Consider the following 11,755-nt stretch of genomic DNA (forward strand, 5'->3'; position numbering starts at 1 on the left):
TGATTATATTCGCGACTTCTGTTAGAACTCTGGAGGAACTTATAAACGCTCTTGAGTAAAATGATGGATTCTACATTCATTGACTGATTTATCCCCTGCTGTTCTTTCAACCAATGGACAGTTCGTTCGAGAGGCACCAAGCTCAACACCAAAGGCTTGCAACCTTGGGATGGTCTTATTTAGTCCGCGCGCGGACCAGAACCCTTTTGAGCAATTCGGAGTGTTATATTCCTTCTCCATATATTCCTATTGAGACAGTAATGACTCGTTATCACACGCTTGAGTCTGAAAACCTTCTAGGTAGTTATGATGTACTCGGTCATGAGGCTCTCCGGAGGAAGTAAGAAAACCCGGGACGTTGATCCTAATAAGTGACGAAAAGACCAAGGCAGGTTACTGCAAACTTCAACCCCGTTTTTGTCAAATTTCCTTTCATATATAGTTGAGATCAAGGTCTCAAGCTTCCCTACCCACAGGGACCGCAGTATCCATTATCTAGGTATGCTCAATTTCCCGGCCCTACCAGTATTAACTCGTATTATATCTCATTTCAAAGTGTACAGTACTGACGTCTGTTCCACCTACGTCAGTGGTTGCTGGACTAAACTAGTCTATGCTCTAGGGTAAGTATTCCGGGAACATAATTCCTTTCACTTGGAGTTCTACTATGTGGTTCTGTTGTGTTGATAATTGTGTCTGTTTATAATTTAAGATGGACTCTTCCTTTATATCGAAAACCAGGTGACACAGGTGTAACTAATGCCAAAACGAAGAATGCCGGTAAGGAAACAAAATCCTAGAGATAAGACGCCGAAGCACAACGTGCCACGCTTTACCCCTGATTGCAGCTTAGATATGTCGGGAACACAAGGGTTAGATCGCCAATAGGGCTGACAAACCTATAGAATCAAGAAGCAAGAGTTAAAACTTGAGGAATTCATGATTTAAGAGCCAGTAAGTGACAAGGTGACAATAGCCTTGGCCGCCGTCCCTTTGCTTAAATTGCTGTAATCATGCTAACGTACTCGCCGCGATGCTTTGCAGCACCAGCATTTGATATTGCACCAGTCCGCAAGCGCGCCAGTGCGCGTAAGCGTTTAAAATACCCAGTATGCCAAAAGTCCATGCGATGAATTGTCTTCAATGCGCCAAACTCCGGCTCGATGCGAGTCCCCCTAAACGCCTGCCATTTGATCATTATCCCTCATGACGCATCCCAAACCTTGCAAAGACAACATATAATACTCTGCCTTGAAAGAAGATCACTGTACCTTCTTTCTTCTGCCGCCGCGTGTTCTCTTCTTGGGCTCTTCAATCTCCTCATCACTCGAGCTCTCCTGCTTGGCCTTTGATCTACTACCCTCCTTCTCGTTCTCGACGCGACTGACAATGTCACGAAGGAAATCCCACTGCTCATCGGCCTCGACTACATGCTTGAGCATTGGTGCCGTGACTCTCTTGGAGCCCTTCTCCTTGGCCACGTCGGCGCTTTTCGTTACGAGTTGGATCATAAAAAGCTCAAGAGCCTTGCCCACAGCGATCGGGGTCTGCTGAGCAACCTTTCCAACTTCCTCATCAGCCTGCATGATTCGTTTGATCCTGGCAGTTGGAAACTTGGTTCGAACGGGGGATGGATCAATAGCGGGGGCCGCAGGCGGCGCTGCTTTGCGCGGAGGCATATCTGTATCAAAAGGTATAGCACCAAATGTCGAAGCGCGCTCTATTGTGCCAGCTCCCACTAGTGGTGCGTAGGATGTGTCGTGCGCAGTAGCGTTGGAAAGCAGGCTTTGCTCTGGATAGGCTTGGCCGTACGGCGCAGGTCGCGCCGGAGTGTGATGTAGTGACTGTACGTGCGGAGAGGCAAAGGTATCCTCGAATCCGTTACCAGAAGACGGGCGTTTGTCTGGCGAAGAATGGACGTAGGGGTCTTGGATTGAAGAATGTCGCGACCGGTAAGATTGATATTCCGGTCTTGTAGATCTTAGTTGTGAAGATGCTTGATGGTAGTCGACTTGCGGCCGGTACTTAGAATCATATGTACCACCGTTGTTGTTAAAATTTAAGGATGGTGGAACATAAGAAGAAAAAGAAGTAGATCTGGTGTAGGTTGGGGACTCTGCTTTATATTCGTATCCGGGGCTAAAGTGACTGTCAGGCTGTGGATGATGGAGCTCTTCCTGAGTGGGGCCACTTGAATAAAAAGAAGAGAGGTCCGGAGACTTTGGGGCATAGCTGTCGTCAGTCGACATAATAAATATTTTTTTCTGGTCCGCGGTGTTTGTAGCGGAATGATTAGGATTATGGTGGGGCTTGCATGCCGAAGCGGCCGGGATAATATTGTTTTTGTCCAGCAGCGAACGAATAGAGACCCGTTGCAATGCAAACCAGAGCCGGTCGTCTTTGATAGTGTTGTGGATAACGTAGATGCTTGGCAGTACGGAGTACAATCGAATGCAATAGCGGGGGTGCTTCGAGAATAGGTAGGTAATAAGGTAGCAGGGTAGCCAATATCAAGAATAAAAGGGCGTCAGAATAAGTTTGGTACGGCGCCTCTGAACCTTTGTAGAAGAGGCTACTTTGTTTGACCAAAGACAATGCAGCCAAGTTGTGGATATCGAGGATAAACAGGTAAAAACTTAATATCAGGCTTTATTTGTCGAGTTGTTTCTTTGTGCAAATTGCTGTGCTTGTGGTTGGTTGGTCAGTTTAAAAGTATGTGTCTAAGGTATCCAAGAATAGCAGGTAAAGTAGTAAGTAGTATGATGAATGTAATATGGTGTCCAAGGAGAAACAAAGCGATCAAACTGGAGCAACGTCGCGTTCTTATTATATCAGACAAATCCAATGAACAAGACGGACCTGCTCACACTTATTGGATGCTAATAAGAACCGTGCGCAAAATGAACAGGGGGAGTAAGAAGAAGAGGTTTAGCTCACGAATCAGCAAGCTCGAGCCCCCGTCGCGGACTGGGGCTGGGAATGACGATGTGTGATATGATTGACGTGATGGTGGAGTACAAGACGACCATATGCATGTACATAGGCTGGTAGCCCAAGGTAAGGTAAAGGTGATGATGTTGGTAGACAAGTATAGAGCAAAAGAAGACAAATAGCTAATCTACATACCTTTTTAACAACTAACTACCTGGAAGTGGAAGCGGTTGGTTGCAGTGCAGTGAGAGGGGCGGCGGGTTACCAGGGGATATGTGTAAGACCCCTTGTTATTGAGATGGCCGCCCGTCAAAATCCCCTGTTGGATGGAGGTTGTACAACACCCGCGCGGAATGAGGCTCGAGAAATAATGGTTCGCGTGTAAACTGACAAGGCAGAAAGTGTTGAGTCTCAGCCAGGTAAGTAAGTTCCCGTAGGTTAGTGATTGAGTTGATGATTACCACGTAGACTGGACACCTCAGTGGACAAAGGTTGAGATCTAACAGGAGGCAATATGAAAATGGCGGCTGGCGTCGTTGGTAGACAAGGTAAGTTATCGATTATCTTGTTTGAGTGGACTGATAAGTTTTTTTTTTTTTTTTTTTTTTTGGTTGACAGAGAGTTTTAAGATGAGGATGGTGTAAGTAAGTCCTTGATGAGTGTAATGGAGAGTGAAATAAGTGTAGGCCCCCCAAGGAATGGAAAACCACGAAGCAAAGTAGTGCTTCTCGAGACTGTGGTCATGAGTCGCTTTCGCAATGTTTATCAGGGGCGTTGTTTAAACGTCAGCGTCAGAAGTTAGTCGGCAATCGTATTCGACACAGCGGCGGCAAATGGCGATGGTGGGGGAGACGAGGGAATGCCGGGCGTTTATATGCACAAACTGGACGCGGGGACCTAATAAGTTGCTCTCTACCTGGGTACAAAGTGACTTCCGCCCAAACCCCAAATCAGAGACGACGGCGTCTCAAGCTGATCCCTCAGGTCAGATCGAAAGGAACCATCCAGGGGGTCCTTCCCACACCATGCACCCACTACCTAAGGTACTAAGGACTACGTACGTAGGTACTTTAAGTTTCAGGGCAGGAACGAGCTGGATAGGTACCTAGGTATGGTACATGCGTATCACGTGCGCCCCACACCGTAATTCAATGCCATTTACGGAGTACACTTTACGCGTTTTCTCAATAATACTGCTGCACTTGATCTAACTCACAGTCTTCCACCTTAGTGGGTAAGATGCGCTTTGTTTATTAAAAAGTTATTCACTCTTCCTTTCTCTACTCTCACGATTCAATGTTGTTTCCCTGGCTGCGAACTAGCTATGCCCCTCAGCAGAGACTCATCACTGGCATTTCGTGTTCAGCCTCAAACATAACATAAACATGGCTGACGCTATCTGCTTTACGAGTTATGCCTAATACCAGCCGCACGTTCCGCCTGCACGCCTGTGGAGTCCATTCCTGGGCCCGTCTCCAACGAATATGCTGAAATGCAGCGCTGATTCAGATCCCAGAGTGACTGGCATGGCTTAGGTGCCTTGTGGCAGCCCTAGGCGCTCACTTCAGGCTCCCATCGTTTAGATGCACCCACAACATCATCAGTGAGCGAGTGAGTGACTGACCTACCGGCTGGCTCATGGACACGTCACCTCTGAACTTCAGCATGCAGATATATCAATCTCTACCAAGTAAGTTCCACTATTTTCCACCTGCATATCCTCTTCTGCCTCTGCACCCTGGTGATGATACACGTTGAGCTTTAATCCCTGAGCAGGCCTGGTGAGGACGAAACCGAGTTTTGTACTATGGTTCCTGACTCACCAACTACAGGCCTCGTCTATGAAAATTTACTTGATCTAATCTGATTCTATACTCTATCCCCATTTAGCGTACCCCATTCAAGCATTCGTCTTCTAATCTCCTTGACAGCAGTTCGAAGTCCTTGCAGCCTTTTATCCTCTGTACTGGATAGGAATAGTGAGGCTACTGGCCACGCATGAATTCCTCCGTCGAATTTCTGTCCTTCAGCTTGAATCCCAATCTTGGCTTGTCGCTTGAGAAATTCTTCAATATCTGGCGCAAACACTTCCTCTTCTCCAAAGACGATGAAGTATCCTCGTTCGGGACTGGCTGCTCTCCAGAGCCCCTCATCGACGCAGTCACCGGGAGAAGCCGGTTGCTGTTGAACCATGTTCTCTCCTGCATACTCGTGTGCATATTTCCACAAGGTTCTCTTGTCCAAGAAATCACTTTTGGAGCTGTAATGTAAATTGGACATCAGTGTTATCCATGGCGAAATTAGTGTAGCCATACGCGGGAGAGGCAGATGAGGTGGAGTCGTATCCGAGAGGCCGCCCCGGATGTTGACCTTCATGCCCTTCTTGTCTTGATTGCCAGCCTGAGCGCCCAACTCGAGCAACAAGCTGAGAATCAATGAGCCGCCAGCCGAATCTCCCGAAACGCAGATCTTGGATGCGTCTTGCACGACTTCGAGGACATGCTTGTAACCTTCAAGTGCCTCGAGGACCTGTCTTGGGTAAACTTGATCAGGTACCAAAGTATACTCGAGTGCAAATATTGCTGGGTTATTAAATCCAGCCTCAACAAGGAGGTGATGCCAGGCCATGAGGAATTCAAGGTAAAAGTAACTTGAGCCCATCAAGAACCCACCACCTTGTGATAATCAGCAATTTGAACTCGTTAGTAACTGTTCTGAGCATACCGTGTGCATAGTAAAGGACAAAATCTGGAGGATATTCCGGTCGATGCATAATCCAAGTGCCCTTTGTTTCAATATCTCCCTGCTACAGTTAGTCGCCGCAACACAGCCATAGTGAGAAATTGAGACCAACTTTTCCTATGTTGTATTCCCTGTAGTGAACTGGAGATCTGATATAGCCATGGCGAAGCATGCGCCAGTGAATGAATGGTAACGCAACATGTTTGCCGAAGAAGACTCGCCCAACCTTGGCGGGGATATTGGCGAAGGCATACCGCACACAACGTATCACAAGATCCTCAAACACAGTAGCTGTCTGAGTAAACGCAAGTTGGCGAGTTGAGTGAGTCAAATAACGGTCAGTGATGAACTCGTAAGGAAGTCGAATCACTATGTTGCATAAGTTAGACTAGCATGATATGTAGTGAGGGACAACCAACAGAGAAACGGTAGGGCTCTAAGACCCGTGAATAGTGTCAGAAAGAACCCAGCGTGCCATATGAGTTGAGGCGCAAGAAATATGAGAAATACTCCACAGTCAACGAGGCTCATAGGACCAAGGATCATGGCGAGGACGGCTTTTCTTGATGACAGAGGCGTTTCATGAGGTGTGAAAGGGAATTACGGGTAGGTTTCCTCCCCCTTAATTGAATGTCTTTGTGGCAACTATGATTGTAAGTTCCATTGGCTACAAATTGTAATTTTATGGCTCCAATTGGTACAGCTCGAGTAGATCGTAAAGGGTCCCTGACGCGTTGAAGAAGATATGAGATCGATGATGGAGAGGGGCTGGATTTGAAACTCTGGGCTGGAGCAGCTTCTTAACGGCTGACAAGAGGCCACCCACTCTTTACATGTGATGGCCCTTGATGAGAATTATCTTTAAGCAATCACAACTACTCAACAGGGGCACTTGTTCAATAATAATTTCCTCATTCATGTGAAGGCGATGGCTCGTTGCTTCGTAGTCGCTGACATAAGCCAACTGGGGCCAACTTCTCACCGCATGAGCACCACGATGACCATTCGAGCCTGTAAGTTCAGAACTGCATTTCCTGTAAATCATAACGTTTAGCGCTATATCTCCGATAGCACGAGTCCGTACCTTACAAGTAAAAAACATACGCATCCGAAAATCAATACCACCTCCCCAACTTAGCTGGCAGACGAGATCTTTCAGACTCTCCAAATCCTCAACAACCTACTACGAAATGGGCGAGAAACCCCCAGAAGAAGCGCCATTCCCTCTAACGGATGTCGACAGATGGGTCCTCTCTCAGACTGATGAGGAGTTTCACAAACATGATTGGGAGGAGTTAAAGGAGATTATCAGTAAGCAGCTCTATTTAGAATCTAGTCGGCATTTCTGCTCTGTTTCGAGCCCAGTCATTGACATCGGACAGGAACGAACAACCTCTCTGTCCTGAAGCGCAAACCCTCTGACCTTCGTCGATACATGGCTTGGACTGCAGAGACCAAAGCAGAATATGGCTCCATGACGAACTATCTTCTTGAAAACCGCCTGCCTCAGGAATGGGGAAACCCGCCATTCACACCAAAATCTACTGTCCCTTTCGAGGACCCTTCAGATTACCGTATCTTGACCAATGACTGGCCTTACGGATTGGAACCGGATATCAGACACATTGTTGTGTGGTTGCGCACAACCGTCCCTACGGACTCCGAGACCGGTGATATGACACCCGAGAGCAGGGTTTTGGTCCAGTCATTCATCAAAAACACATTTATCGATGCTCTGGGTCCAAACGGAGAGAGCAGAGTGCTGTGGTTCAAGAATTGGGTCGCCCTTCAGAGTGTACGCGCCTTAGAACATATTCATGTCCTAGTCCGCAATGTGGACGATGATACCCTTCAGCGCTGGACTGGAGAAGGTCCGAAACAAAAGCTTTAGATAGCCAATAGACTTAGAATCCCAGGAGAGATCTAATGCCCTCAATGAGAGTTGGGAAATCTAAGCAGCTCGACGTGCTCTGCGATTTCCTTGGGGAGCTGCACCAGCACCAGCACCAGAACCATCGCCCGCTCCTTGGAACTCGGCCATCTTCTGCTTTCCCATGCCTAATAGCCCACTCCCGAGGTACACGCCATATGCCGGAAGAATAAGCCACAGAAACCAAGCTTTATTTCCGAAGATAACGACAAAGATTACTGCAGCCCAGGTAACCCAGATTACGTCGAACATGTACTCGGTCAAGCCAGGAGCGGACAGATCTTCACCAGCGGTACGCAGAGCGCGCGTAGTTGGGTCGTACTTCGGTCGACCGGAAGCCTCGAGAATGTACTCGCAGATGAGGGCAGGCGCAGAAAGGAGAACGTAAAGCCAGATAGAACGAGCACGGAAGAGGAAGTGAGAAAGGAGGAACATGGCGTTGACGATAAGAGAACCGATGTGCAAGTTGCTAAGTGCCGCCGCGTTGGACTTGGCGAGATCCTTTTTCGCTTTTTGGGCCATTGTGTCTGTGTACTCACGAACACGCTCGGGTCGATAGAATTAGCTGCAGAGTGGTGATAGCTGAGAGCACGTGGACGTTTGGTCGATCAAGCTGAAGTATTCACTGAAGAAGTGAGAAGTGGAATGACGATGCTGATAACAGGGGACAGTAGCAATTCCACCAATCTGATTGGTACCTCCACTTGCCGGAGTAATAAAACTTGTAGACATCAAACGTGCATGCCAAAATTAACTGGTCTGGATGCCCCACTGAGATATATTAAACTTACCTAAGTATTTTCGTCACCCGGGATAGAGGTCCTAAGTTTTCTTACCTCCCCTACCTAGGCGTAATGGGTTGATCAGGTTGCTCTCTTGCAGCTTACAAGACTATCTATGAAATGAGAAGCTTGAGGAATGGACATACTTCACCATGCACCAAAATAGAACTCGATGCATGAAATTTCCGACTTCATTTCCCGAGATCTTCTGTTTCATCAAGCTCTTGGTGCATTTTAGCTTTCGCTGCTTGGTCGCTACTAAGGTTGAAGCTCTTAACTCTCGTCACGTGTCGAAATTGGCGATAAGCGATAAGCGCACAACTTTTTCATAATTGGGGCTTAATTGTCAACTAAACGCTTCTACAACAAAAAGAATCAATCTCTCATCCCTCCCAGGCCGTCATCACGTTACCGTTGCAGTCACTTTTGCCGAGTCTTGACAGCCATTCACAATGTCTCACCAGAAGAACGAGAAGGAAGTCGGTGACGCTCCCGTACGTCGATATCACCATCAAGTTGAACCTCTAGCACGATGCTAACGCCCATAACAGAAGAGCCACCGCATCCGAATCACCCTGACCAGCCGAAAGGTCCAGTCTCTCGAGAAGGTCAGCGCTGAGCTCATTGAGCGTGCCCGCAGCAAGGGTCTCACCATCAAGGGACCCGTCCGCCTGCCCACCAAGAACCTCAAGATCACCACCCGCAAGACCCCTTGTGGTGAGGGTTCCAAGACCTGGGATTCCTACGAGCTCCGCGTCCACAAGCGCCTTATCGACCTCCACGCCCCCACCGAGGTTGTCAAGTCCGTCATCGTCAACAGTAAGGGATCCCGCCTCCTGAAAAGATCTGGGCAGAGTCTAACCGTGTTACAGTCGAGGCCGGTGTCGAGGTTGAGGTCACCATCGCTGCTTAAATGTGGTCGCTGTCCTAGTCAGTGGTCTACAGGCTCGGCTTCGTCCTGACATTGTGAAGGAAGGGAATGATGGGAACATCAAGATCTTGCTCACAGCAAGAGTGGTGGATATAGGATACTCAGTTATGATTAATGAATCTCTGGGAACCTTGTGTTCTACCATTCAAAACTATGAAGATGATGATATTGTTTTGTTGTCTGGTATAATGACTTTGCTCGGCATGTTTGCGAACAGTGTTCAACTTGGTAAAACATCCATTGACGAATCGAACTCAAACGAACTTGGATGTGAACGCAGCATGCACTGCGGATGCTGATTCACGTTGTGGCAAAAAATAAAATAAAGTAACAAGCAAGATATAGGTAGACAGGCTGCTAGAGACAATCTTGCTTTAGCAAGTGCTAAAAGAATCATTCTTGGGATAACGTAGGCACGAGATGTTTCTTGTAAGTCCAGGCATGTTAATAGGATACCTGCCACTCGAGCCACTCTATAGACTGTAGGCAAGGAAACGTCGAATTGGCTGGACTGCAGGTACGGATACCAGCTGCGAAATCTCAGTGGCTGGAAGGATCGAGACAATACCTTATAGTCTCGGTACATGAGATGACGCCTCGCACACGAGTGATAGCAAGTAGATATACTTGGTGGCTGGTTGCTAGGCGCAACCCTGAGCCAATCATAACAATTCCGTCACGCCAGGCAGGTACCGCGCGCTTGGCCAATCCGTCACCACCAAACACTCAAAGCCTGTTTCACGCAAGCACGCCCATAACGTTTACTGCACCTTCTGCTACCTTACCTATCCGTACAGCATCCCCTAAGGCCAGGCTGAGTTTGCAACCGGTTCAATACCATGAGCAACTCATATCGAAGCCGTATTAGCTGGTAGCAGGGAAATTTCTTCTTTTTCTTCGTCCCTTCTATACTTTTGAGCTTCCTTCAGTCCCGTCTTCATCAACAACTGTCGCTGTCTCGCTCGCTCGCTCGCTCGTTAGGACCCACCGTTCCCGTTCACGAAAGGTTGCAACTTGCTCGCCTTTAACGACTCCATACTTGTGACGACCTCTTGCTCCTTTCCTAGGCCGCGACATAACAAAGGCTACCTCAGATCGACAGAATTGGCTTGCGCTCTGCATCTCTTTGTTGTTTCCTTAATCATTAATTCGTTTCAAGACGCTGATACCCACTACGACTGCCCAGCGACCGACCCACGGCTGTTTTGTTTTCTTTCGATTTGGCTGGTCCCCGCCACTCACGCGAACGGCTTAGCACGAGAATAAACAACAATTTGGTCAAGAAGATCATTGTTGATCGCCGACTGACGGGTCTATTCCCATTGAATCATTTTAACACGATCTTGTCCATCGGTTATCTCATGGCCAGAACACGTCGTTAGGCAACTCCGTCAGCGCCACCACCGTCCGAACCCCCGAACATCCTTCCCAAACCTCATCACTGGACAGCAACATTTAGTATGGCGCCCACTCTGACGGTCACCAGTGGCCTTTTAAGACACACGATATACTATCATCTCGATAATGCCTCCTACCACAACGGCCTATTCTTCGCCGAACGCTTGCTGGCGCAGGATCCCAGGTCTAGCGAGTCTACATACCTCTATGCCCTATGCCACTTGCGACTCGGCGACTTTCGCTCAGCCTACGACGTTAGCAAGCCTATAGGATACCGTGGTGTTCATCTGGGGTGTGCTTGGGTTTTTGCTCAAGCATGCTTGGCTCTAGAGCGATACAAGGATGGTATCTCCGCCTTGGAGAAAGCCCGAAGTTTCTGGGCATCGAAATGCAGCTTAGGGAAGCATAGCGCAACCACTAGAACCGCTCTTCCTGATGCGCCTGCAGTCCTTTGTCTTCTAGGACGACTTCATCGCGCATATGACGACAAGAAGAAGGCTGTAGCATGTTTCGAAGAGGCTCTTCAGCTGAATCCTTTCATGTGGGATGCTTTCGAAGCGCTATGCGACCTTGGTGTCACCGTTCGTGTACCAAATGTCTTCAAAACCAGCGATGCGCTCGTACATAGCTTCGATGTGGAAACAAGCCCTTTAATGTCAAGAGAAGGCTCTGTACCAATCGTACCAGATATCCCCATGAAGAAGTCCCAACGGAATGCTACAATGGATGTTGCAAGCGATCCCTTCAGCTCCGGTCATTCCCCAACCATCCACGAGCTTACTAACGGCGACTCTGGCCAGGAAGTCGATAAGAGCGAATTCATGCAGAAGATCCAAGAGGGACGCATGCGCTATGCGACATCGACTAACAGCAGCTCTGGTTTTGAAGGCATGGAGACACCTCCAGGTACGATATCTTCGGTTACGATATCATCTCGCATTGGCCATTCCCATGAGCCTCCTCAGGCTCCACCTCGAAGGACAAGGCATGCCCAAGCTATCGACCAGCCGCAGGAGGCACCCCCACGAATGAATTATCGCA

At 48.2% G+C, this 11,755-nt stretch overlaps 6 protein-coding genes across 12 annotated transcripts; 3 read left to right on the forward strand and 3 right to left on the reverse strand.

The window, feature by feature from the left end:
* Window positions 1-671: 671 nt before the first annotated feature.
* On the reverse strand, window positions 672-3,789 carry FVEG_07027 (hypothetical protein). Of its 5 annotated transcripts, none has more exons than XM_018895517.1 (3): window positions 3,393-3,789; window positions 3,127-3,341; window positions 673-2,681 (listed from the first exon to the last, which is right to left on the reverse strand). In XM_018895517.1, the coding sequence occupies exon 3, from the start codon at window positions 2,247-2,249 to the stop codon at window positions 1,263-1,265; it is 987 nt and encodes a 328-aa protein (XP_018752798.1). In that variant the 5' UTR covers window positions 2,250-2,681; window positions 3,127-3,341; window positions 3,393-3,789; the 3' UTR covers window positions 673-1,262. The 5 variants fall into 5 exon arrangements, with proteins under 5 accessions (XP_018752795.1, XP_018752798.1, XP_018752794.1 ...); XM_018895516.1 differs by having other exon boundaries at window positions 678-2,686; XM_018895514.1 differs by having other exon boundaries at window positions 672-2,686; window positions 3,127-3,789.
* Window positions 3,790-4,542: 753 nt separating this feature from the next.
* FVEG_07028 (hypothetical protein) lies at window positions 4,543-6,550 on the reverse strand. The gene is made up of 4 exons (XM_018895518.1): window positions 6,093-6,550; window positions 5,786-6,042; window positions 5,656-5,734; window positions 4,543-5,606 (listed from the first exon to the last, which is right to left on the reverse strand). Exons 1-4 carry the CDS (start codon window positions 6,217-6,219, stop codon window positions 4,801-4,803), a joined length of 1,269 nt encoding a protein of 422 aa, XP_018752799.1. The 5' UTR covers window positions 6,220-6,550; the 3' UTR covers window positions 4,543-4,800.
* On the forward strand, window positions 6,486-8,333 carry FVEG_16002 (hypothetical protein). 2 transcript variants are annotated; one of them, XM_018905230.1, is made up of 3 exons: window positions 6,486-6,686; window positions 6,745-6,984; window positions 7,056-8,333. In XM_018905230.1, the coding sequence occupies exons 1-3, from the start codon at window positions 6,602-6,604 to the stop codon at window positions 7,562-7,564; spliced, it is 834 nt and encodes a 277-aa protein (XP_018752800.1). In that variant the 5' UTR covers window positions 6,486-6,601; the 3' UTR covers window positions 7,565-8,333. The 2 variants fall into 2 exon arrangements, with proteins under 2 accessions (XP_018752800.1, XP_018752801.1); XM_018905231.1 differs by having other exon boundaries at window positions 6,486-6,984.
* FVEG_07029 (hypothetical protein) lies at window positions 6,565-8,309 on the reverse strand. 2 transcript variants are annotated; one of them, XM_018895520.1, is made up of 2 exons: window positions 6,763-8,309; window positions 6,565-6,707 (listed from the first exon to the last, which is right to left on the reverse strand). In XM_018895520.1, the coding sequence occupies exon 1, from the start codon at window positions 8,123-8,125 to the stop codon at window positions 7,625-7,627; it is 501 nt and encodes a 166-aa protein (XP_018752803.1). In that variant the 5' UTR covers window positions 8,126-8,309; the 3' UTR covers window positions 6,565-6,707; window positions 6,763-7,624. The 2 variants fall into 2 exon arrangements, with proteins under 2 accessions (XP_018752803.1, XP_018752802.1); XM_018895519.1 differs by having other exon boundaries at window positions 6,758-8,309.
* Window positions 8,334-8,512: 179 nt separating the features above from the next.
* FVEG_07030 (40S ribosomal protein S20) lies at window positions 8,513-9,721 on the forward strand. Its single transcript, XM_018895521.1, has 3 exons — window positions 8,513-8,879; window positions 8,937-9,204; window positions 9,258-9,721. The coding sequence occupies exons 1-3, from the start codon at window positions 8,838-8,840 to the stop codon at window positions 9,296-9,298; spliced, it is 351 nt and encodes a 116-aa protein (XP_018752804.1). The 5' UTR covers window positions 8,513-8,837; the 3' UTR covers window positions 9,299-9,721.
* A 326-nt stretch (window positions 9,722-10,047) lies between these two features.
* FVEG_07031 (anaphase-promoting complex subunit 3) lies at window positions 10,048-11,746 on the forward strand (the record flags this gene model as incomplete). Its single annotated transcript, XM_018895522.1, has 2 exons — window positions 10,048-11,620; window positions 11,694-11,746. The coding sequence occupies exons 1-2, from the start codon at window positions 10,777-10,779 to the stop codon at window positions 11,744-11,746; spliced, it is 897 nt and encodes a 298-aa protein (XP_018752805.1). The 5' UTR covers window positions 10,048-10,776.
* Window positions 11,747-11,755: the final 9 nt, after the last annotated feature.

This window comes from Fusarium verticillioides, chromosome 7 (assembly GCF_000149555.1).
Source record: "Fusarium verticillioides 7600 chromosome 7, whole genome shotgun sequence".
Taxonomy (NCBI): domain Eukaryota; kingdom Fungi; phylum Ascomycota; class Sordariomycetes; order Hypocreales; family Nectriaceae; genus Fusarium; species Fusarium verticillioides.